Below are 27,475 nucleotides of genomic sequence, written 5' to 3' on the forward strand. Positions count from 1 at the left end.
TCCAAATAAACTGAAGAGTGTCTGACTGATTATTCAACAAATAAATTAACGAAAACTAGCTGTTCAAAACACAATGTTGTTGATCAGGATTGCATCAAAACGGAAAATTTTTTATATAAAAGAGAACCTTCTTAATTCAATTTTTATACATCAGCGCCTTTTTTCCCTAAGTCAATTAAATTTAATGTCTACAGAATATGCTTTCGTATCCATATCTAACGCCGACCCTGGGTGTGATTATTAATATGAGAGTGACAGTAACGGAAAAGTGGGAGTGACGAAACAAGTTGAATGCAACCACAAAAATCCTTTTATCTTCACTTTCTCTTTTCAAATTACACAGAACTTGAAATTTGTCATGTTGGAGTTTATTATCTGTACGAAATGATACACACTGGGTGATTCACGAGTGCTTTATAATGTGTCATATGAATTTCTGCTATTACAGTCAAGCCTGTACCTTACGAAGTCGCTTTTATTATAAACGCCTACCTACACACGTCGGTAACGAAATCAAAAGATTAACGTGGCCAATTTAAATTACATAAAATTCATCCGCTTTAGCAACCTATTGTAAATAGGAAGAGAAATGACTACTGCTCACTAAATGAAATTTTTATTGAGACAATTTCGATGTCAGTGCAGAATAAAACACTATTTCTGATTTCTTTCTCCAAGTTGTAAAAATCAATCTTTAGTTTATAAAGACAGATAATCAGTCTACAATTTTATCAGCTATTGTCTTTTGAAAATGTGAAAAACATATAAACTTTGGTGTAGCAAACAATGAAATAGTCCAAAATTTTGATATTTTAATTGTTGAAAATATATCTACATTTTCAACAATGTTAACAATGGCAGGAATAGAAAAAGAAAAAAAAAGCGTGCTTTTTATCTCTACCGATTCAACAGTTTCTCTAAATCTCCACTGAAAACTAAAGGCATTACTTTATAGAAGTTGCAGTTTCCCATTGTGGTGCATACTCAATCCGTTAGATGAAGTGAAATAAGATACTCTCAACATACAACTTTATGCGTAAACTTCTTTTTTGCATACGTTTGGATATACTATCGGCGAAGACAAGAAACACACGTACTGACCTATTTCTTATAGAACATTAGTTGTTTTGAGTTCTTTCCACTTATTTCACTTATCCCACTGTCATTCTGTAAATATTTTTAACACCTTCGGTACACTTAAACCACAGAAAATAGCTAAAAAAGTAAATTCTTTAACTATGAACCAATTAGATAGCAAAAGTTATCCTTCACTATCAAAAACAAATATTGAAATGATAGGAAAATATCATAAAAAGATGCAATTCGCTACACGATTCTTGTACAGTGATGTCATTCATTATCAGAGCACATCCGTTTTTAGATGGCGTCTCAAAATGAGTACATACACAGGGTGGCCCGTAAGTCAAGGAGTTTAAAATGTGAATAACTCATAACTAATTTTTTTAAAAAATCTCCAGGTTCTGTATTTCATTATAATAAAATATAATAAAATTAATTAATTAATAAAATAGCTATTAAATGGTTAAATCACTTCGTGACTTATGGGCCACCCTGGACATTTGGGGACGGACAAAACTAATGTAATAATTTGTCGGTCGGTACTTACTCGCGTTACTCTTCAGTTCTACTAGACAGCTTTTTCTATTTGGGATCCTTACTAAAAACTTTGTCGAGCAATCAGTTTTCTTCCATCAAACCATTTCAAGAAACAAAATATGCAAAAAAATACACAGTAATAACTCTTCTTGGTGGAGAGTATTTAATGCATCAGGTTGTCCTATTAACTCAATTTTGATTTTAATCAGTCCATATTATTGACGAAACGATATCTGACATGATAGTAATAATCCTCTGTGGCTCAATGAAACTGAAATCGTAGCCAGTCTCATGTGGAAGTAACAGGGTTTAAAGAGACAATGTACACGCTTCACTACTTCCTTACGCTTTACTACGTAATTCAAATACAAATTCAAATATTATGAAAATAATAAGAACACCGATAAAAGTATGCTGTCATCTAATTAAATAACTCAAGCGGGGAAAAAAATATTCCAAGCATACTTTTATCTGTGTTCTTATTATTTTCATAATATTTGAATTTGAAACTTACGATAGAATCGACGAAATATCAACAAGAACTAGAATGAGGTGAGAAATACTGAAGAACTTGAAAAGCATACGATAATATGCGAAGGGGTGGAACTATTTAAAACACCAGTTGTAACTGAGGGTGCACAGTAAGGTAAATGCCTGAACGTTATGAAGCATAAAAGAGACAGTAAGACAACAGTTTTCATTTATAATCATTGATCCCTGCAGGTCATCAAAAAAAAAGCATCTTCGTCATAATTTATGACCTATATATGGATCACACCGTAAAGGAAAGTGACATTAAACCTGATATTAACATTAAAATCGAAGATTTTAAACTGAGCTCTTTACTTCATGCAGGTGATGTTATACTCTTAAATAAATTTACTACAATGATTCAAGGCTCTTTAATTAATTACCTGCTGTAACATATTCTGTATGAAACTAATATTAACTGCGTGTGCTATCCAGCCAATGTGTCTATTTTGAGTGATGAAAATCCTTCCATCTCAGTATTAGACAATAACAGTGCGAATGCTAAACTCTACTGTAAACCTCGGATTGGTTATGGATCGTCAGTCATTGCTGGTCCTGATTTGCTGCATGAAGGCTTCTTTATCCATTACCGACAGTACGTGCGAATGATTACGGAGCTACAATTGCAGTTTACTGGACTATCCTCCACACAACCATGATCCAGTGATCGCCATCTCTTTAAGCGAATGAAGAAGCATGCGGCTGATAAACGATACGCAGCACACTGTCGTTTTCTTGGTTAAACACATCTGATATTAAGTTTTTCTATGCTTGGATAGATACGAAAGCTCTTTGACGACTGTGTAGACAGGTGATATGAACTGAAGTTGACTTGTGTCATGCATACATCATGTCGTTAGAGGAAAAGCCTCATAAAAGTACTTCGACCTTATTATTATTTATTTATTTATTTATTTTAGAATACTCTCATAAAACAAGTAACACATTTTAGCTATCTAGGCACGATGTTGGGATGGCAAATTAAATATGAAATGGATGGCTAAATATATTTGGAACAAAAGAAAAGTAGTCGAAAACCAGTATACAAGACCGTGTTCAAAACTTAATAATATGGATTCGGCGAGAGAATTAGAAAAAACAATAAAAGCCAAGCTTACAGAGACCACAGATAAAGAGCTCTATGAAGCATTAGGTAAGCAAACAAATAGCATTAATTTCAGAAACGTGTAAAAAACAGCATTCAGGAATGTTTATTTGAGATTACCTTCTTACATTAGTCACTAAAGTGGAGCTGTTTTAGAAACAAAAATGACAGGAAAAATATATTGTAGTTAACAGTAGTTAGAATATATAAATTGTTGTTGATTGATGCTGGAATCTTATCAAATAAGAGACTCATCATCCGGAAGAAAACTTATGGTAGAAAATTAATGACACCGATATATATACATTAAGTGGTCACTCTATTAGGAACACCTCCCCGCCTTCCTAAATGGGAAAGTGGTCTAATAAAGTTTCCACTCAGTGTATATGATGTTATATCGGTATTGTGAGTATTTAATGTGTACTTTATTTAGAGGGTACTTCATGTAAATTAATTTAAAGAATATTTTAGTGAGAAACTAAGTAAGTTAAGTAGCTTCTCACGAATATAAGTGGTTTTAGTTAAAAAAGTATAAGAACTTCCTAGTGAAAAAAGGAATACAAACCTTAAAAAAATTGGGAAGCCGGACGTCTTAAAGTTTTATAATTAATGTTGACAAAAAAAGTAACAATGATTACAAAGAAAGTAGTAACTTAAATTGAATATTCAAAACAGAAATATATTTAATCGAAATATATCTAAGTATCACATTTATTATTATATTCTGATGTAAATAAATTTCTACCGATACAAGTGTCTGTTTTTCATTTGATTGGGACTATGCTTTAAATTTCCAAAGAGGTGTTAATATCTCTTCCTACATTCTCCCCCCCCCCCAAAAAAAAGGAAAAGGGAAAAAAAAACTATATGGCTAAGCTAGAAGATGATTTAATTCTTACGTTATCAATGAGATATACTAATGTGGCAATGGGCAGCGTTGAAAGTTCACCTCTACAAGTGCGGAGGCATGTCTGACGTAAGGTGGCGTGGCGTTATGTTTGAAGCATGTCAGGATTGTCAACAGACATTTCAGTCCAATAACAGCATCGAAATTCCAAGCATTTGTAGTACGTGCGTTTAAAAGAGAGAGAGAGAGAAAGAAAGTTTACAAGCTAACGCCTCGCCGAATTATCCGCCTAGAGCTGTCAAACCAGTTAGGGAACAGTGTGCTCCTTAGTATACAAAACTAAATTCCTGATATTTTTACTATTATTACCAGGCCGGCGTGCGTCCTTAGCTAAAGTGACTTGTAAGGGTCATAGGGCAAGTGAGGAGGAGAGCATTTCCGGCGTTTCCCTGGACTACGTTGACGCCTTGGACAGAAAGGCCCGGATGAATGTTTAAAACGCTGAGACGCGAGACGCCATCATATTGTTGAGGCCTTTGCGGGGTTGGTTAAAGATACACTTGTTGCGAGACGACGCTAACGTAGTTTTAGGCACTTCCCCTTTCCAAAAACGTACAGTGCAACGGCGTCGGCTTGCAGCTCGTGCATCTTAGCGTTGACCTGTTTGATAAGCTGGTATATGTGTGTGTAGTTACAGCGGAACAGCTCTACTTATCTATCATGGGCAACTGTCCATCGTCCTTCAGGGCTCAGTTTACGCCCAACAGAGAAAATGGGACCACTGACATAATTCTAACACCTGGAAAACCATCGTCGGAAGCAACTGAGATGTCAAAAGCTACAGGTGATTCTCAATGTAAGTACATATACTGTGCACTAAAACAGTATGGGCTAAGAGATTAGTCTTTTATTTTATTGTATGTTACGTTGCTATCATTTTCATTTTATTATTTCTTTCCCATATCACTTTTTCAATGAATAAAATACTGACTTTTTCCTCCGTTTTGTTTTGATAACTCTGAATCGAAATGTCAAAAACATTACGCTATTGACATATCGATTGCACGTTTGACAACAGTCAAATGCGTAGTCTTTAAAGCTTGTCTTGTTTCAGTGTACACGTACGCACTTTCCCAGAAAAATACCCATATATATATAGTAAAGTTCGTGCTGAACAATACTGATTAAAACAGTATTACGACTTTGCATTTGTGGGGTTTCCACACTCTCATGAAAGTAAGCTTTTAGATTTTTTTTTTTATTTTTTACTTTGTCTTTAGTAAAAAGCTGAATACTTTGATAGCAGATTATCCGATCAATAAATTGAATGTAACTAGGTTAGTGTGCTGATTTGTTTTTGTAATTTCCACACTCTATATAGGCAGCATTTGTTCTCTGAAAAATCTTTGTGAGTGCAAAAGATTCTAAAATACCGGATGAATATCAGAAACCTCGTGTCTATTTGAACGGATATCACGTGATTTACCTCCCTGTCTTTCATCATATATCATATTGATCATCAATTTAACTGGGCAATGAGAATAGTTTGGCTGATAACAAATGTCTAATTTGATGTTAATATACAATCTCAATTCTAAAAAAAAAATTATAATGAAAGTTAAGGTGCTACTTAAAAATTAATGATTTTTTTTTAAAGAAAATTTCGCTGTGGTAAAATCTTTCACATCTGAAGGCTAATCTCATAATTCCTTCTAGAGCACGTGGCCTTGCATTCCAAATGGTACATCCAGAATGTTCTACTTTATTTAACACTGCTGTCGTTTTATTCCTTTTTCGTGTCACGTGTACTGAATAAACCATTTCTCTTGAATACTTGCCTTGACCTAAACTGAAATGTCAACGATAATCTACAAATCACCATTTGAACACACACACACACACACACACACACACACACGTTCTGACGTTAAAGCTTGAATCCGTGAAGTCGAAAGAAAGTTATTATTTTTGATATTATTGATATTAACAAATCTTTGTTAATATCAATTCCAAGATGAATGAATAAGATTTGTTTTAGTAAAACAGACTAAAGAATCTTATGCCAAAAAATATGCAGAGTAGACAGATAATTAAGATAAAGCTGTAGTCTATTAGTATAGTATAGTTGCGACACTATGGCGAACAATAAATCCAAGAACATGTCATATGAACACTGATATCTCTCTTGAAGTCAAATAGTGCTAAGTGATAAATTCTACTAAAACAGTTAATAAATCGCCTAAGATTCGTGGTCTCGTAACTCTGAGCAGATATGAAAATGATAATACCGAATTTTAAATCAGTTGCATTTCGGTTTAATTCTGATTAATATCTCCATCACTTCCGGTCTCTTCGCATACAAATGCATGATGACTTAGGAATTAATTGAAGACCATAGTTAGCGTTCATAACACAGTGGCCTTGTGATCTGCTAATACATTCATTACAGCCAGTTTATTTGAACTCTACTGCAGTGTCATGAAAGTTTTTGGATTAATCTGATCGTCAATTCACTGGATTATGATGTCATTAGCATAGCAATTTCCTTTTTCAGTTGTATACTACATGTCGAAATGCACACACACACACACACTGATTGTACAGAATTTTACACATTTAAATGCCAAAAGTTGTCTCTTGATTTAAAAACGAAATTAAATGGTTCGACGAAATTTTATAATTTCCAGGCTTATCAAATATCATCAGAATCCATCCAACTAGAGCACTGCTGTTAATTTAGTTGCTTAGCCTGTTTCTCACAGATAAACAGGCTAAGCAACCTAACAGGAGGTGCGAATATATTAAACGCTGTATTTACTTATTCTTTCTGTTGTCTAAAAATAAACCCTTCGACAATGCCACTAGAAATATTCCATGATACGTCAAGAAATATGATACTTCATATCACAAATAGTTTTAAAGAAAGCAATCCCTTAAGAAGTAAAACACTTGTCAGAGAGAGCGATGGTATAATAGCGCACAGCAGGTTTACCACTCGGGGAATTCTTCCGTATCTTCCTCATTTAGAAGCAAGGTTAATTTAAACTGTTGACTCTCTTCACGCTCCAATTGCAATTCTAGACGTACGTTCCCATCTAAAGCGGAAGTGGTCTGGTTGCATTACGAGGAAATTGGGCTTTGCGTACGGCGTATTCATTCATACTTATGATGCCGCCCCGTAAGGAAGAGAAAGTCAGGAATGTCGTCCTGGTATGTTCTTGCTCGTCAAATTGCACGTGACAGCTAAATTTCTTAACAAGAGATACGCCCGACTTATTCGCAGCTCTTCAGTGCGAGCGGTACAGGTGTAGCAACATAACGTTTTCTTAACAGGAAGGGAAAAAGAGAAAAAACAAATTGTTTTTAAAGTTTTGTGTATATAATAACCATTTGCATATGGTAATTGCCGTATATGATTATGAAAATGGACGATATGATTTTGTTTGAAGAGGCTCATAATGATGCATCATGATGAGTATTGGTCTAACCTACAGTAATAATACAAATAAAAAAAAGGGGGGGAGAGACATAAATATCAGGTTAGAATCTTGTCATAAAATGAAGGTAAACAATCACGCAAAAACAACTATATTAAGCCATTACTTTATCTAATTCCAATGTATTCCTGCGCAATTCAGCTGAAAATATAGTTTCAAACACAATTCCCAAGCAGGATTTACAATCGCTGGTTATTCTGGGGTATTATTTGATTTCTTGGAGGAGATAAAATCTTCCCCAGGAAATGAATCTCCGCTAAACGTCCAGAAATAACCATGTGATATTCCTTGTTATCCAAGATTATGAATACCAACGTCCGTGCACTAGGAAAATGGCTCTGGTAACTCCCCTCATCATCTCAAAACTAAAGACACAAAATGATAAACGCAAAGAATTTATCGATCCCTTAATTATAAGGGGCAAATCTTTCGCGTCACGGCTGTGATGAACTCGCACTGCTCTCCACAACGTAAGATGATCTTTCTTATCGGTTGAATTTAGAAGACAAATTTTATTTTAACGAGCATGAAATATATATTCAATTTCTTATTCGCAATATTCCTCAATAAAAAGTATTACTATTTCTTTAATATTTGTATACATTTGCGCAACAATAAAAATATAGCTGATTTCTCAGTATTAAGAGAGAAAAGGGTATTTTTTAATATTGTCAATCCCTTTTTAAATTTAAATCATGAATCTGTTCTACTTAGTTATACTGATTGTTAAATAATTGCAGAATTAAGTCAAGTTTAACTGGCTGGGCACTAAGCCAATAAGGCCTAACCATCCTACATCCAGTATGACAGTCATATGAAGTACAACCTAAGATTATCTTAAGCCTTTTAAATTCTAAGCGTTTAGCAAATGCTTTAAGAAGAGGCAGCGTTTCGTTCTCTAACGCAAAACCCATGGGTTCGAATCCCACTACAGGAGTAGATATATGTTTGTGATGTATTTAGGTGGCAGGTAACTTCACGGTAGGAGAAAGAAGACCACCACTTTACTTACATAACAGATTTTTTTTAAAATATTTTATTTTCATTAGTTGAAACACCAATTTCTCACCAAAGAATCAACCATGCATTGTCTGCGCTCTCGTTTTTGTCTTATACGAAATTTGCATCGCCCTACTTGGTCCATCATTGTGGTTATGGAAGGCAACAAAGCAATGATGGCCACGAGGCGAGTGCATGATCGTGTAAACAGAATGATGTTCTCTGACAGGTTTGCATGTTACAGGTTTGCTGCAGGTTACAGGTAACATTTGTTACAGGTTGCATGATGAAAAACCATCATGTTTCCAGGAGGAAGAGCACTACTACATCGTATGAACTCAATTTTCCAACCACAAGGCAGGATCGTTCTTCTGACAGAACTGTGAAAGAATATTACATATTTGCAACATTCTGCGTAATGACGTTTCTTCTGCAACTTTTGCTTTCCCAAAAAATGCAGTCCTACATCAATAGAAGAGGTACCGGCTGTGACAGAACTAATGAACAGGTTGCGAAATAAAATAAAAAACTGGTTTATATTTCCAATGGAAAATTTCGAAGGTAGCCACGTCACCATGGATAAGGACTTGCACTGACGAAAAAAAGCAGTCAATTTTTTTTGTTGTTGTAGTTTTTGATAACCTTCATATCAAACCAACCTTATTTCGAAAACACAAGTGTCTTCTGATCACATTCCTTTATTTTTTCAATAATAGAAAAATGCAATTCGATTTCAATGTTTAAATAAACTTTGTCATGTTTTCATACATTTCACTCATCTAATTAGGCTGCTTTCAAAAGATACTGGAAGTGAATATGACCAACGAAGACTCAAGGCCACCGACGCGAACGATGTTGTCTAGAACAGCGCTTCCCAAACTGTGGGCCGCGGCCCCCTTGGGGGCCGTAGGTTTTGTTGAGGGGGGGGGGGCGCGAAATAATGAAGAAAACAAATTTAAAATGTTTTAAGACTAAGTAATTTTTTTTTATTTTAAAAGAAACGTATTTAACTTTTATTATTTATTATTTCGTTTTTGTTATTTTTTATATTTTAATATCAAGAACTGTTGATATTGACTTTATATATATATCAAAACTCGTTTTATATTATCACTATCACCCGAGCTAGTTTTCTGTTACCAATAAAAGTTTCGCATATACTTCACACATGAAAAAAAGCTTAAACAAGTTCATGTAGGGAGATAGTAACTTTTCTCCCTTTAAGGTAATTCAGCCTAACGCGAAACAGACAGCAAAGGCAGGTTATTAATACGTGCATATGATTGGTGCGGTATTAACAAAAGATCGCGCAACCGAAAGATAAAAGCATAGCTGACAATTGAGTTGAAATGCTAACTCTCTTCAACCCAATTCCATATGTGAAACTGCCATAACATTCATTATGTGTATATATATATTACTTAGTTTTAACACTTTTACGAATTTTAACACGTTCGGTTGAATTTTATTGCTGCCTTGCGACATCGATCTCACACACATCTAATTAATAACAATAGTTTTTAGTTAGATACTGTGTTTGCCCATGCAACATATGATTTTGTTTTTTCAGTCTATACAGCATAGTTTCTGTATGAGGGGACATGTGATTAGTGTGTTTTTATCTCAGTTGTCTCTAATTGCACTATTTGTTGAGAAATATATTACACAGACTGCTCATACCTTATTCACTGGCATAATAAAAGTACTTGTTTTTATTGCCTCCGCAGTAGTGGCTGTTAAGGGAGGGCGTGTTGTTTCCACTGGTCTAGAACAGTGCTTCCCAAACTTCTGGATGTCAGGGCCCCCTTTACAAAAATTAAAATATTTCACGGCCACCCTCGAAAAAAAATCGTAATAGAGATATATTATTATAATATTTATTGTATTTATATTCAATACAAAACATACACAGCGAATATTGCAAAAATCAAATGCATATATTACATTTTTTGCCTCTTACCGTTTGATTCTGAAGACGACGCGGGCTGTTCGGTAAAATATGAAATACTGTTCCTTTTTTTGAGTCTGTTTCTGCTTCTTCTGATTGTTCGCGGGAATTTTTTTTTTATTTTTTTATCAGCCATTTATCCATCTCAGGGTTAAATTAGTTAACGTACAATAGATCAAATAATATCACCACTTACCGATACTGGCACACCACAGACTGATAACATGAAATTAGTGAATATTACTTGAATAAGGGAATCCCAGGACCAGGAACATTTTTCTCTTTTGTGACTTTTCTCCCTTTACGGTAATCCATATGTGAAACTGCCATAACATTCATTATATATATATATATATATATATATATATTACTTAGTTTTAATACTTTTACGAATTTTAACACGTTCGGTTGAATTTTATTGCTGCCTTTGGAAATCGAACTCACACACATCTAATTAATAACAATAGTTTTTAGTTAGATACTGTGTTTGCCCATGCAACCTATGGTTTTGTTTCAGTCTATACAGCATAGTTTCTGTATAAGGGGACATGTGATTCATTAATTAGTGTGTTTTTATCCCAGTTGTCTCTAATTGCACTATTTGTTAAGAAATATATTACACAGACTCCTCATACCTAATTCACTGGCATAATAAAAGTACTTGTTTTATTGCCTCTGCAGTACAGTGGCTGTTAGGGAGGGGTGTTGTTTACCACTGCAAGAGAGTTACTATCTCCCCACATGAACTTGTTTAAGCTTTTTTTCATATGTGAAGTATATGCGAAACTTTTATTGGTAACAGAAAACTAGCTCGGATGACAGTGATAATATAAAACGAGTTTTAATATGTATATAAAATCAATATCAACAGTCCCTGATTACGAACGCGTGATGAAAGGGACAGGAAGATTTGGAGCTTCCCTGGAGAGCATTCGAAGTAACAATTAACCACTGCTTTGAAATGAAACATTCATTAAGCGCCGAAATACCCAGGAAGCAAAGTTTGTGAACCAACACCAATGTGTGAATTTTTCAATTAAAATATAAAAAATAACAAAAAAAATTAATAAATAATAAAAGTTAAACACGTTTCTTTTAAAATAAAAAAATCTACTTAGTCTTAAAACATTTTAAATTTGTTTTCATTATTTCACGGCCCCCCTCAACAAAACCTACGGCCCCCAGTTTGGGAAACGCTGGTCTAGAAGTCATGCGTTGCAACAAACCAAAACTGTCATAACACAGGCAGTGTCGCGACAGCCGAAAGGGATATGGATTCCTGGCTGATCGCAAGATAGGACTGCACTGATTCTCTGATTCTGTGCGCTGCAGAACTGGAAGAGAAACAAAGTCAGGAAAATCTGAAATGCTTCAATCGGTTGCTTGCTTAACTATTCCTCGTTTTTTTTTTTTTTTTTTTTTTTTTTTTTTTTTTTTTTTTTTTGAGGGTGGGGAGGATTTGAGGAAAGTGATGAACTTGTAGCTTATTTATCAATATACATATATTTTTTATCTTCGTGCATAATGAGCTTTCCTATGCTCTTTGATAAAGGATATATGAAGGCATATTACGATCACTGATGGCATCACATGTGGTGGTAATCTTACGGCGCACAGTATTTAAAACAGAATGCCAGGGTAGTTCTTACTAGGGTACAGTGTTTCATGGGATGCAAATCATCGATACGCCAACTAGTGCCTGCATATAACCAGTCGTCTGTTACAGGGCAATGCAAAAAAAAAAAAACCGACATAGCTTTTACTGCATTCTGGAATTGACCTGTAGAAATGAGGTCGTTACGTGCCCTCGTCATTAGTACTTCAGTTCACTGCAACTCCGCTATGATATTCTTTTCATGATCGTTTTCTAAGAAGGGATTCAAGACCCTGAGTAAACACCCTCTGCAGACGCCATTGTCCTTTTATTTCTCCCTGCAGTCAAGAGTTCGTGTATCAAGTCCTTAATGCACTTTGCTTTCCAACGGCTTTCGAAAATTACTGTGGTACTACAGCAATGTCTGTAGCACCATGAGTGAAGCACCAGTCAAGCGTGCAACAGCAATTACACACCATTGAAACAAGTGAAATTTTTCAATGACATGTAGACATGTTTGGATTTCATATGACTCGAGCTATCCCGCGTATATGCATGTAAGGAAAAGTTCTCTCTTTTTTATTTTTCTGTCTGCTACCTGCGCAGAATATGACCCGGTAGAAGTCCTATAGCTTTTAAGGTTGTAATCCTTTAGCGAGTTGCAGCTTTGAATGCAAACAGTGAGAATCAGGAAATGATAAATTTCAGATTAAAATCCTACAAGTATGAAAAGAAAATACACTAGAATCGTTATTCTTCATGTCGAGAGCCTTCGTACGAAGCTCAGTCCGTATCGTCAATGTCCTTCGGCTGGAAAGACCATTCGAAAACCTTCTAGGATGTGAAGAACCTTTATAAGGGGATCTTCAACTGAAGGCGAGTTGACTGATCTCATATGAAACAGAAGGGGGTTTTCCATCTCTCAAAGCATGCGAACCGGCCATACACATAAAACATACTACGGGCATACGAACCCGTGACGCGAGCCAGTTATCCATTCCTCCTTTGTTTCCCTCTTCGATTTCTCTTGTGTCGCTAATTATTTTGTTCTGCTCCAGGGGTGATGTTTTATCCTATTTTATTTCAAAAATACTAAGCCATGTGGCCTTCATAGTAAGTATTATTAAAACTATACAGCCTCCGTAGCTCAGTCGGTATGGACGAAGCCCTTTGGTCGGCAAGACCTGGGTTCGATTCCCATCCATGACGTGAGGAACCTTTATCTGGTCTCTTTCGATTAACGGTGAGTTAGCCGGTGTCATTCGGAGGTAAAGGGTTTTTTTCACCCGTAAACTCGGGTTTTTTCGTCTCCCTCAGAACAGGCAAACCGGCCCGTGAACATACACGGATCTACAGTCATAAAATACATACTTAATCCTCACTAGGAGGGCTCAACCAGTCCTAAGAGGGTCGAGGAACCCACACGAATTGAGTTTAAGAGGGCCTCCGTACATAGTCGGTATAGACAAAGCCCTCTGGATGGAAAGACTCGGGTTCGAATCACGTTTAGGATGCGAAGAATCTTTATCAGGACTTTTCAACTGAAGGTCGGTTTACCTGTCCTCATACGGTGGTGGGGGGTTTTTTCATCCGGAAAACTCTAGTTCATCATCCCGCAAAACAGGTAAACAGGCAGAAGAAAACACGCAATTTACATCCGTAGCAAACGACAAAGATAGGATTAACAGCCCTATCGTAAGCAGCAACGGGTGTCTAAGAAGCTAAGTTACTTGACCTTGATAGGTCATTGAGCCTAACATGAAAGGGAAGGTACTGTGTTTTAAGGAAAGGCCGACCAAATGATTTTATATAAACTACTTATTGTATCAGATAAAGGAAATAAAACTTTACATAGGACTTAAAAGAATACTTCAGAGAATACGAACGTAAACAACTGAAACTGTTAGCCGGAAGTGGTACTGCTGTATTAAATTATGTCTATTTGCTAGATGGTGTACAGTTAGTTCTTATTTCCAAGGTTTTTTCCTGCTGAAGCAATTTTATTTATTTTCTCTGATCAGTAACAATTTATATAAAGTCTTTTGATTTTTGTATCCTTTTAAGCTGTTTCCCTTAGTTCACAGCATAATGAAGCAGATTTACGATGCTTTAATTTAATAATAATAGTTCTAGGTGTGGGAATAAATTCCACACACAGTTCAGATACGTGTGAGACTTCCGTAATATATTCGGTCCTATTTTCTTTGACACGGGGCCTTTATCAGTCAGTCGCCGTAGTGAAAATGATGGATTGACTGGTTGAATCAGTAGCCTCAGGGATTTTTTTCCAGCAGAACATTTACCGCTTAGTAAATCAATCAAAAGTCATAACGCTTTTGGTGATGGAATAACAGAGTTTCAGCAATTGCCCTCGGCCTGATCTGAACTTGTGAAGACTTGCTTCTTTCTCATGCATGGCCCCTTCTCGGGGATCCAGTCTTTTGATCAAAACAGTGTATATCGAAAGCAACTTATGTTGTGGATAGGCTAACTGCTGTTACTGTTATATGCAAGATCGTTAATTTTCTTTAAAAAAAAAGAGAAAGTTTACGTCATTAGCACGGCTGAAAAAGAAAAATGTGGTAGTCAAGTTCTAAATATTTTAGAATTCTTCAAGAAAGAAGAATTCTAAAATGAATGAAATAGAATTCTCTTCATGGACTCAAAATGAGTCCAGGAATTAAAATGTTTTTAATTCCTTAATTTGAGGTTTGGAAGAATAGCAACGGCTTATTATTACGGCTGATGATTATCCCATAAAATATATACAATATTTTTAATATAAAACCATACATTTAAATTTAGAATGTTCCGTAGTAATTCTAAAGGACAAGTCTTTGTGTAATACAAAAAAAAAAAAAAAGTTTGAAAAATCTGAAACTGTTATTACAAATAAAAGAATTCTGAGCATATTCCTTTTTATTCATGATGTGTGAGAGACCTAATTAAGACAACAACAATATGAAGACAAATTAGGACGGCATTAACCACTCACATGTTTCTTTCTTTCTCCTGCTGTCTGAGAAAAGCATCGCTCGTAATATCGTATGTGGTACAAGAGGAAATAATTTCCATACATCCTGTTCTGAGGGTGGAGGTAATTACTAAACTTACTAAATAATATAATAGTTCTCCTTCATGCTTAGAGATTCCAAAGTTAAGGGGGAAAACAATTAATAGCTCAAGAACACTGCTAGTTTTTCGGTCCCTCGACATCCTTTCCTCTCTTTCCCATATGCTAGAAACTGTCCTAAGCAGGACATCCTTATCGAACTTTGTCCTGTTTTTGACGAAATCCGCCTCATGTTTTGCTTTGATCTTTCAAATCCGGATTCTATTAATGGTGTAATAATTGGGATTATACTTTGGCAAATAAAAGTTAAAAAAATAAATTCAAGTGAACAAAACTGTGCTAATTTTCGAAAGAATATTGAAAGAAGATTCCCTAACTGTGGAATAATATATATTGATAAAATCTTTAAACCTTAGTTTGCTAATTCCATCGCTGAAAATCAACTTCATAACGTTAGCTTTCGCACAAATGTATTATTCGTTCATAAATTCATGAATAGCTAACATTAAATAATTCCTTGAATTAAATAAAGTAAAATCGAAATGTTATCATCTAACATCATTTTTCGCTTTAAATTTTTGATTATAGTAAATTTAAAAAAAAAAAAAAGCAAATCGAATTATCTTCCGTAACTCAGTTGAAAGAGCATTCCTACAATTCTCGGCAGTTGAAACAATCGTTTGATTTCGATCCCGTAGATACTGATTTAAGAAAAAATAAGACGAGGCGAATTTTAATCGGTATCGTTTTTTTCGGCGACGGCTCATTTACAATTTAAATTGTTTAAACTATTCAAATAACTTAAAATGCTTGTCTTCATTTAACCGAACGTTGAATAAAGACCTATTAGCATAACAATATGTAAAAAAGCAGGCAAGCACAAATACGTGTAGGAATTAAAGAAACCTGTTTAATTACTTTAAAAAACACGTCCATCAACGTAACCTTCGTCAGTGAATGTTAATTTATTATCCTATTAACAGATGAAAAAGCTTCTTTTTTTTTTTTCTTTTTTTTAAGGGAAACACATCACGTTAAATACAATGCAGCTCACACCCACTATATATTAAATAAAGGCGACGATATGTTGACTAAATATAAGTATGCACAGTGGTCAGTGAGTCTTGCTTTGGGTAGGCGGTAGGAGGAGTGCAGTAGTGTTGTCATACGGATACTTCATGGCCTCTTAATATAGAAGTGACGCTCAACTAATCGTGACTAATATTCACTTCCCTGGAAAGATTATAAATGTGAATTACTCTGCTTATCCTGAAAAAGTATGCAATAAAAGCATGTTTTGGCTGTTGCCATAGTTTATTTCTTAGTATATGCTGTACAAGAAAATTATACGTATCGGATACTTAAATTTCAGATTAGTTAACAACTAGCTCCATAAATGTTACTTATCAAATAAATATGGATCAACGTAAAATCAGTCTCTATAATAATTACTTTACACACTTAAAAAAGTGAATTACAACGATCAAAAAGACATATTTGCCTTCATAAATAGAAAATGTATTTTCGGATTATCTTAAGGGCTGACGACAATGCCCTTCACAACAATCCCCTATACTGGCAAACAAATAGCACTTGAGTTGATCCAATATTCTGCTGAAAATGAAATAATAGATAATCCTGGATATAAATCCTTGAAATGAAATGCATTTGGTCCAGTGGAGCCAAATGCATCAATCTTCAGTCAAATACGTTTTAATTTTATATCTCGATTAATTGTAATGTAAACAATTTTATTTTAATCTAATCTGAGGCGCGCTTTTAAATGGGAAGCTTGACCATGTTACGTTTCTGATTTAAAAATGCATTATTTGTATGTGATCCCATTATACCAATTACATTCAGTGCATTTAATGTAGCATGTGCCGTTCATTTCGCAATGAATCTGAGTTATGTTGCATTGGGTGGGAAACCACCCAAGCTTATTGGAGTCTTGGAGTTGCTTGAAAAAAAAAAAAAAGTTCCTTGTTTGGTCTCTAGAACAGGTTTCTGGATTATGTAAGAAATAAAAATTAACAAATCTTAGTCCTTCCATGGTACTAATGTACTACAGGTGTCCAATCTCGTGGGTGCGAGTCACATAAAGATTTTAGATTATTATTTAATCTTGTTTAATTCTTCAATGTTAAGAGCATCTAAACTGTCATTTAAACATTGCAAATCGTTCGTCAACATTGTTCTGTTTTTGCCTCTCGGTTTTCCATCATTAAAAATTGATCAAATTCGACAACTTTCAGCCTTTTCAAAGTTTAACATTTTTTATTTATTTTTATTTTACTCTTACTGGCTTTGAATTCTAACTACGCAAATGAATTAATAAAGCAATTCCGTAAACAACACTAATTAAGATTATAATGCAAAGGCTGTCGATAAATATAAATGGCCACAAAATATAATATTTTAGATATGTGATCAAATATTATATAAATAATAATAAAATTATAAAAATGCTACGATGCATAATTCATATTTTCCTTGTAATCCTCCTTTTGAGATTCGTAGCGATCCCGTGTATGCGGTTGAAGTAAGAGAAATGGAGGTATCTGGAAATTAATTCAGTATTTGGTTTACAAGAACATCTTCGTATATTATGAAGTTATCGATATAGCATGCTGTTAATAACAGTTTGCTATACTGATGTCACATTTTAAAATAATAAAAAATTAGGGATAATGCACAGTACCAATTTAAATCATGGCGATTGTGTGTGTGTGTGTGTGTGTGTGTAAAAAACTTTCTATATCTATCTCTCATCCTGAGATTTTTATTTAATAAGGTCAAAGCACCTTATGGTAACTTGTTTTGGTAAAATATTTATAAGCTCTGTATTACTTAAACCTTGGTATTTCTAAGCCTGGCTCCCACTGATGAGACCTCAATAAAGGTCGAAACCGGTCTGGGTAGAAGCCCCTTGTCTTTAATACATAGCATCATACATCTCCTCAAGAAGATGTGCTTTGCATTAAGGGTAAATACTAAGAATAGTGATCAGAGCTTATTCCGCCTTTACCACGAGTTGCCTAAGACTTGCACTACGTGCGGGTCATCCAGACTTGCACTACTTGCAGGTGCAAACTTGGCTTACTTGTCTGTTTGCTTACTTGGGAAATGGATTAAAACCAGGTTTAAAATAGCTTGGTATCTTTAACCCAAGTAAAATATTTATTATACCCAAGGTAAAAAAACTTCCTATATATATATAAACACATATACATGCAGACAGCTGATAAGTAGTATAGCTATATTCACTTTGTGGCTTAGTGCTGGTTGACTTTCTAACAGAATATTCTGTATTTCAATCATACGTCAGAATTAATGAATTTTTATAATTAAAAACAAACATGCGACTTAAACGTAAATGAGACAAACGCTTTCCCAAGTCACGCTGTTAACCATACATTGCGCGATCATTTTCTAGAACAGTGAAGAGACTAACAATACACACAGACAACGAACGAACCTCTAAAGTATACTATAAACCGGCGAGACTTTTGGTGCCACTTCTGAACTGGAAACTATCCAATCGCCCCTCGGATGGAGACACAAAACTTCGATCTCATTCTAGCGACTCTTCGTCAGGCAGGTTATCAAAAATCCTTCGATCCGAGTTACCAATTCCCTATTTCTCCTCTCTCTGCCTTACATAATGCTTATTTCTTTTAACGCTAATCCTACTACTCACGAAGGGTCGTAAACTCATTGTACGTTAGTACTGTGGGTGTTAGAAATTATCGGATAATCTGTGAACTTCTGTCACTTCCGAATACCGGTCTGCTGAAGTTACCGATCTCACACCATGTAGATGAAAATCATCTATCACGTAAAGACAAATGGTTGGATTCGAACTCCCATTACGAAAGCAGAGGTGCTGCTCATTCGGCCATCCAGAAACATGGCAAGGTTTTCTATTTTGGGAATGTAGCTCGAATTCTCATTTGATCAAATATGATCAAATGAGAATTTGATCTCATTTGGAATTAAAAAAGCTTGTACGATACCTGGATTTCAAGTATCCACCATTTAAAATGACGAAAAGATCTGCGAAGTCCATTTCAGCTTTTAAGCCTTATTATGAATCGATAAATCTTCCAATTTCGTGAAGTAAAAGTACCAAGACCCATGTACCATGGATTCACTTAGAAACGGCCCTTTGCTGTTAAACCCCAGTTCGGCATATTGCATTTGAACAGTAACTGCCCATTACTTAAGGACTCCTGATTAACTAAACCCTATGGCTGGTTTTAACATGTTTCGAACTGTCTGCTGAAAAGTTTCCGTTCTCTCCAAGTAAACAGGGCTGCGAATTTGAATCCCACTCTATTGCTGATGGTTCTTAGAACGTTGTGGTTTGGATTTACAGCCAAAATATCAGCTTTAAGAGGTCGTGTATTATCTGCGAATTGCGTGTATTGGTCCGCGAGATGAAAAATCTTGAGTTTCTAATAGGAGAATCTCGGTCACTTTCGTATATAACTCACTGTATGTAACTCACTCACTTTCAACGGAAAAGGCCTTAGAGGTTCTTCGCGTTCTGGATGGCATTAGAACACAGGTTTTACCAACTAACAAAATTCGGTATCAATAAAGGACATTTATTGATACCGAAGCTACGGAAACTCACGTGTGTGCATAGCTTCTAGGTGGTAGACAAATATCACTGCACTGTGTAAAATCACCATTATCCTGATTACTAGAGACCTGATGTGACTTGAAAAAGTTACGTTTGGTCTCCAGAAAATGGTTTCTGACTTATATAATCATCAACCCTTCCAAGGTGGTACTAATTGTGCTATAATTTACAACTTTTCGAGGACAGAATTCAAAGTCCAGTGTACTGATTTCAATGAAAGTGTATATTAGTTAATTACCGTTGTTTCCTAAAATTCCATGGCCAATCCAGCAGCACAAATATGCGAATTTAGCAAAATGCAAGGAACACAAAAGGAACTGAAGTTGATTGAACAGAGCCGAAAATTTGTGGCATTTCAGTGAAAGTTTGTTGTGAAATATGGTACTTTTTCAGGACTACAAGATCCTAAATGCGTCCCCGTCAAAAGTATACTCTATACCGTCCGGCATGCTAATAAATAATTTTCTTTTCTCCACTGTAACAGCACTCGACATCATTGAGGGTGTAGAGAAAATACGTTGCATTTGTTACAAATATCAAACATCCTCAGTAAAGTTACTTTATTCATGGACTTTCTTGAGAGATTTTACTCAGTAATGAAAATGATAACGGCATTATTCAAATATCAGAAGTGGAAACAAAGGATAAACGAAAGTAACAGAAAATACGAACTATACACTTAATCTGCACTTCACTTCACCTTAATGTCGCAGACCTTTCTTTTCCTCTCGCCCTTCTCCCATCCTTGTGAGTCTGTTCACCTACCTTGACCCATCTTAAGAGAGCAGTCAGTGCCAAGAACTAGAGTAAACCAAAACTTTTTTTCTTAAATTGTCTTGACGATGCATCTGAAAATCTCCGGTTAATCAGCTCTTGACTTCATACCGTGCACGACGTTGGCCTATGAAATCTAGGACAACAATCCAGTTGACGCCCCTGACATGGATCGCATACTAGAAGAACCTGTCTATAAGAATTTAAACAAACACAGAAAAACCTTTGTTTAACCTCGATTAAATAAGCACGTGCAGTAAGCACGCGCTTATAACAGCATTTTCGCAGTCCGCGTTAAGCGGTGTTAAGCTTTCTTTCTTTCTTTTTTTTTAATGAAAAACTTTGGATCTGTTTTCCCCCACCTGTGCATTAAAGGCTCAAGGGAATTAATCTCTAAATGATGAACTTTTTCTTGAGAAACTTGCCACCGCATAACAAAGCTAAAATGTAAATACATTTTATGAGATATTTTGGGAGATGAAGGAAGATGGGAAAAAAAAAATTCAAAGATGGTTGTGTATGAAGTACTCATTATTTAAGTTTGGTGACTTCAGTAATTACGCATAACAAAATTCGGACTATCACAGTTTAAAATCAGTAAGTGAATTCTGTTTATATTCACTCTTCGGAACTTTTAAATACTTCTTATCATCGATGATTTAAAAAAAAATGGCAAAATAGTCCCAGTGTATTTACTTATTTCTGTATAATGTGGGGGACTGTGTTCATTGGGGAAAAATTGTATGAAGAAGGCTGTTCCAAATAAAGGGAGAGGTTTTTCAAATAAAGAAAGAGGATGAAAAGCTAGTTCCACAAGTTTGGAGCTGTATGGATGGTGCTGAGTGGTTGTTGGTGTTCTTACATGACCAGAGGAAAACGGAGAAATAGTTGCGCAAATTTGGTGGAGCAGCACTAATCATATATCCATATAAAGGCATTCTCTAGAAAAAAGAGCGTCTGTGAAAAAGTGAATGGAAAATCTGTGAGAGAAGGGGAGATTGCTCTCTTCTGTTTATAACCAAAGAATTCTTAAGGAGCAACACCCCAAATGCGAGAACAATATTCTAAGTTTGGACGGATTTAGGAAAGCCGTCAGACTTTAGAATAACAAGAAAAAAACAACTTTTTTTTTTTTGGGACCGCACTATTTTCACTATTTTCACCACTGCTGATAAATTCCAGAATATTCAGGGATACTATACTCAGTTGGTTATTTTCTGAGTCTCGTCCAGAAATTATTCTTCAAACTGTGCCTCGTCTCACTTCCAGTTACTGCCATACATGCAATATGTAATTGACTCAGCCTACTGTCACGAAAGGCTGATTTCTTTCCCCCCCCCCCTTAAAGTTGCTACTTTTGAGACGGGAACTGTTTTTTGAATGCATAAACAGAATGATACAAACTTTATACGACGAATTCTCATAAGAAGCACTGTTTTATTTCGCTTCCGCGAAAGGCTGTACACTTATTATATTTAGTGGGTGAACTAAGGGTTAAAAATCCGGTTCTCCTACCCACAGCAATTGTAAACCCGTCAGGCTTCCAGTAAGTAGGATGGTGCTTACACCATCGGGAGACGAAAATCGCTACCCTGATTATTGTGCCATCCCAAACTGTTTGCAAACGGCACAGTTAGGTAAACCATCATCAACAGAATCAATGGAATGGTAATTTGATTATTGACAAACAGCAGTAATTTGTCAATAATCAGTGCGAAGAACCTCACTAACCTAACATAGTATAGTTACTTATCATTAATAAAAATATATTCACTGGAAAATTGCTCGTATCTTTGTCTTGTAACAATTTAATAGTTTGTGGTACCGTGTACTACGCAGGATGCAAAATATACATTGAATCAAGAATGTTGAAACCCAAATAAAGTGCTTCATATGCATCGAGTGGAGATGAACGAGTTTGCTTCGATAATATACTCGCATTTAGTACTCTATATGAATAGCCCATCTGGATCAATCGGATTCGAGCACTGTTTATGGGACCAACCTAGAAAGCCATACTTTGACTTTCTGAGACCTTAGCCTCAGAAAGTCAAATTTAGGCTAGTCAAGTTTAAGATATTAGGATTGGAATATTTAATATTCTGACTAAAGAAAGTAGTGAAAAATAAACACGAAGCTGGATGAATAACGTCTTATTAACAACGTATACATTTACTTTGTTTCGTATGATATCTTTATCTCAGACTCCACACTTGTAACGCACTGTCCGCAAACACTCCACTAATGGAAATTGAAATCTTATGAAAAGCTACAAATGCACTGCTGCTAATGAATGATGAAATTGGTGTTATGGTCACTTCCAGTTTGGGACTGAATACGACAATACTTCCAGAATGGATTATAAGCAAGCATGTATGACATTTATTAGAACTAATGCATATTTGTACGAAAGTTCTAATTTGTATTGATTTTTATTTTTTCTATATGTTCTTTATTATCCATTTCCGATAAAACTTTAAATAAATTATTTGAAGCTATTCATACGTGTGGCCATAACTGTAGTTCGATTAACTTATGCAATCATGTTCTTACTTGTTCTTCCTTTCCACCTCTTTCTCCGCAGACACTTCTACAGATCGTATGTTGAACGAAATTTGAAATGTAGTTGTTTTTTAAGCTAATTCAGCTCTCCTAAGAATTCCAGCTCAGTCCGACAGAAAGAAGAGAGGGTAGTTAAGGGTGTCGCATTTTACGCAGACACCTTATGCGAGTAGCATCTTTCAATCGATTTCGACTAAATCTGGAATACAGTTTTTTCATAGGGGCAGGACTCCCGAGAAATTCAGTATAATGTAAAATAACTGGAAATCCTACTTTAGACGCCAAACATAAAACGTTTTCAGTCCACTTTAGGCCTCCAAAAGGTCCCAGTCTCACCCAGAATAATAAAATTCACTTGTATCTGTTAAAGACATACACAAACACCTACGTCCATGGTAGACTCGAACGCACAATCTGCGGTTTAGAAAGTGGGTACGTTAATCACCCTAAGATTCTCTAAGAATTTCGCGCAAACTAGACCAAAATGAAGAGAATGGAGTTGTAAAGGAGGTACGAGACAATAAAATGCCCCAGCCTGCTACAGGTCGCATCGTTAATCCCCAACGGTTGCTTAAAATCGAAAAATAAATCTAAAAAAAAAAAACAATAAGCGATATGTCATAAAAAGCCTCTCGATGTCTCACTATTGTACAAAAAGTGAATCAAATACTGAGGGAACCCTAGTTAGATATAATTCAAAAATTGCTACTTAGTTGACATTGTTGAGATCGCTGAGAATGTAAATTCCCCTCTGAAATAATTCGTATCATAATATCGTTGGTATTGCTGCTGTTATTAATAGCATTGCTAAAATGTGATCGAAATATGTGGCCTTTTCTAAAATTACAGCCGACCTTCTACTTAGTTAGTACACGACTTCTTTTATATATGTTTATATTATTATTATTAGATTAGTTTTTTTTACCGAAGCCAACACGTGAATTTATATAAAAAATCAGAAATGGGTGCTATTAATTCATCAAGAAGAGAAAAATGTCGGAAACCCGGTCTAGAAAACTATCTGAATATGGCTATTCAGGTGGTGTGAAAAATTAAACTTGTTCAAAAGAAATTTCTCCCAAATAGTTTTGGACATGCTCCTCTTCTATGACAGAGCAAAGGGGAGAAAAAAGCGATATCTTTGACTTTTTTTTTATGTGAACCCTACACACAGAAGTTTAAATCTTTCGTACATCAGTGTCATTCGTGGGTGAACTAATGGTTAAACAATGAGGAAACGGCTCTAAATCAAACGTTTTGATGCAACGTTTTCAAGCAACTTCAGGTCTCCAGTAAGTAGTACGGTAGTCACACTGGTCATGGAATTCATGTACCTTGCTAAAACATTCTCAGACATCCATGCGTACAGTGGGATTCTACTCGCAAACATCGGCTGTGGTTGAATAATATACACAGTTTCCTTACTGTAATTCGAGGATATTTATTCAATTGGCTAAGGATCGGTTTTTTGGTAGTCTTGTTTTCCTGAAATAATCCATAAAGTGTTCACTAAAGTATGAATGGAAATATGTCGCAAACCGTAAGGAATAACTTAAAACGGTTGTCGACACTGGACCAGTTAGTGATATGAGTGAATCAGAAACTAAAATACTGAAATGTATGTTCTAGGATCAATGCTAATGAGGAAGCAATACAAGTGATAGAGCGACCCCCAGTCTCTTAATTTAAAAACAGAAACATTATGAGATATTTTTAATTTCATATTTTAAGATTTTATTTAATAATAAAATGATATTAATATTTCCAAAAGTAATGAAATAAATTAAATGAAATATTGAAGTTTTCTAATAGTTTCAAATTATATAAACGGAACTACTTAAGCTTCCACATCTTAAAATTAAAAATTTCACTTTATTACAATTCGATAATATATTGACATACTTTTTATTATTTACCTCAAAATTTAAATTCCTTCTCTCCCTCCCCCCCAAACTTTGTGGTTTTGGAGGGAGGGAGAGAAATAACTCTCCTCTACCCCGCCACTGATGTTTCTACATCTTTCATTACACCACTTGTTTATCAAATTGATTAAAACTGTAACTGTTTGTTTTGGAATTTCAGTTAGGGTCACGGTCATTTATAACTCCAGTTTTTATCCTAATAATCTCCATGTGTTTGTGGTGTAGGCCTTGCGTAATGAAAAACACAAGGAGCGAGCGAAGAATACTTAAGTGTCAACAAGTTTTTAAATCTCGCAAACATACATAAATGGTCTTGAGCTCTACATAAGTCTGTAAGTAACAGTATGCTTAATCGAAGTTCTTTCTAGTTTGCTATGTTGCACCTAAAATGCTGACTGAATTTTATAATGAAAGTTGTGCACAACATACTATACTTCGAATAATAATGATATAAGAGAATAAAGACAGAAAAAGAGACATATTTCCTCATCTGTTATTCATCCAGACTACTGTTTTGGTGTTTTTGCGAAATTATTGGGTTGTTGACTTAGTCACCTTAGTCCTAGCCATGTTTTTGAGTGCATGGCATGCCTTTAAGTGTATACATACACGTGCTTTCATAAGTCCTCCGTGGCCTTGAGACTGCATACCTAGCGACTGTCGCTTCCGGCTGTTTTCCATAGTAAAAAAATACCGTTTAGGATTACATTTAAAAAAAGAAACTGAAATCACGTGCTAAAACTAAAACTTGATATAGCATGAAGTGAGTGACTGTTGTTGTTTTAAAATGAACTCTCAAGCTTGTTTAGGGGGCAGCAAAACCAATTACAGTACCATAAAAACAAATTTGCTTCATGAAAATTCATTTTTAAAAGGCACGGTAACCCCCTAATATCAATGTGGGACAGCCATTGTGGAGTACATAATGAGTCATGTTGATCGTGAGTTGCAAACCAGCTGACGTAGTACAGTGAGTTGTAGGTGTTTATTAGTCCTACGCACGACCTGAGGAGAAAGGAAGGGCAATTACTTAAATACGGAACTACTTAAGTTTCCGGAATTCCTCAAGGTTTAATAATTCCTTCACCAATGAAACTGCTTCATTGCTGCTACCAAGGATGGAAGCTGATTAAATATATGCGAACACGCACAGTGTGAGAGAAAGAGAGACTTCATTTAAATGAGATTTGAAAAATCGATAAGTAAAAATGGCAGACAGCTTCCTTAATAGAAATGAACCCCTAGGAAAAATAAAACAAAACGAAATAAAGAGTTAACGAATGAAATGTTGTAACTAGTACAGTGTTCTTATAATCATAACTCTGAAAACTTCCACATTGAGATTTTTGTACTTGTAATTATTCACGTTGAAAATTTATGAAATAAACTAAATACACACGAGAACAGGGGCGAATGCTGGTCTTGAAATTCACGCTTGCTCTTGTTATCATTCAGGGAGTGAGAGGTGTAATTGAAGTCTGATTAGCGGAATAATGAATTACTGACCATTTAAAACTATATATTTAGAAATTTATGTACATTTAATCATAAAAATACAACATTTATTTTACAAATGATATTCTCTCTTTAGCAATTTAGCTACCTGAATACAAATTCTACCCTACAGTTCTTTATGAACTAGTCGGTAACATCGTCATAAAAAGTTGATTGTAACTTAATTTCCCCAAGCAATACGCACACTTGTAAAGGCTGGCTGAAGCTCACTGGCTAGAGCTACTTTGACTGGTATGGCCTGTGTTTAAGCAACAGAGTGAGATGACGTGAAATGGCTATGCGCGCGCATGAAATCACAGTGCTGCTGCGAGGAACTGGAAGCTCCTACAACCGAGCAAGCCAACGTAGCTTTGACTAGACGAGCAAGCATCGGCCTTCGATATACAACGCAAAGCTCAATTATTGCCGCGCAAGCTAAAGACGTCTTCTGTCTACAAAAATAAAAGCCTAAATTGAATGCTTATAAATGCATGCATTTATTAACAAATAAATATTACTTCTTTCTCAATTAATGAGCTTGCAGCAAGCATGGAGAATTCACCCCTGCACGAGAATGAAATTTAATAACTAAAACAAGTGTTTACAACCTGACTAAACTACAGTGCACCTCTAAATAAGAGAGAACATCCGCCAACATGACTATATATACACCACATCATTATATCCAAACTACAACAGAAAAACTTCTCACTCTTAAAACAACACAAAATCAAGCGTTTACAAATTTCTGGAGAAGTCTCCAATTTCTCAAATTGGAGACTTTTCAATGTGGGATCCAGTATTTTGCACAAACAAGACAGATCATCATTGTTAGAAGAAAAGAACGTAAAAAATATATTCGGT

General features: G+C 35.3%; 1 protein-coding gene across 1 annotated transcript in view; it reads left to right on the forward strand.

The window, feature by feature from the left end:
- Window positions 1–4,377: 4,377 nt before the first annotated feature.
- The window catches only part of LOC150096534 (annulin-like), a 250,503-nt gene continuing 227,405 nt past the window's right edge, over window positions 4,378–27,475 (forward strand). Inside the window, exon 1 of the mRNA XM_090408550.1 lies at window positions 4,378–4,956. Coding sequence (XP_090264676.1) covers window positions 4,821–4,956 — 136 coding nt within the window. The 5' untranslated portion in view covers window positions 4,378–4,820. The remainder of the gene's footprint in view (window positions 4,957–27,475) is intronic.

This window comes from Typopeltis vanoorti, chromosome 18 (genome assembly GCF_054136105.1).
Source record: "Typopeltis vanoorti isolate ZY-2024b chromosome 18, IOZ_Tvanoo_1.0, whole genome shotgun sequence".
NCBI classification, from domain to species: Eukaryota; Metazoa; Arthropoda; class Arachnida; order Uropygi; family Thelyphonidae; genus Typopeltis; species Typopeltis vanoorti.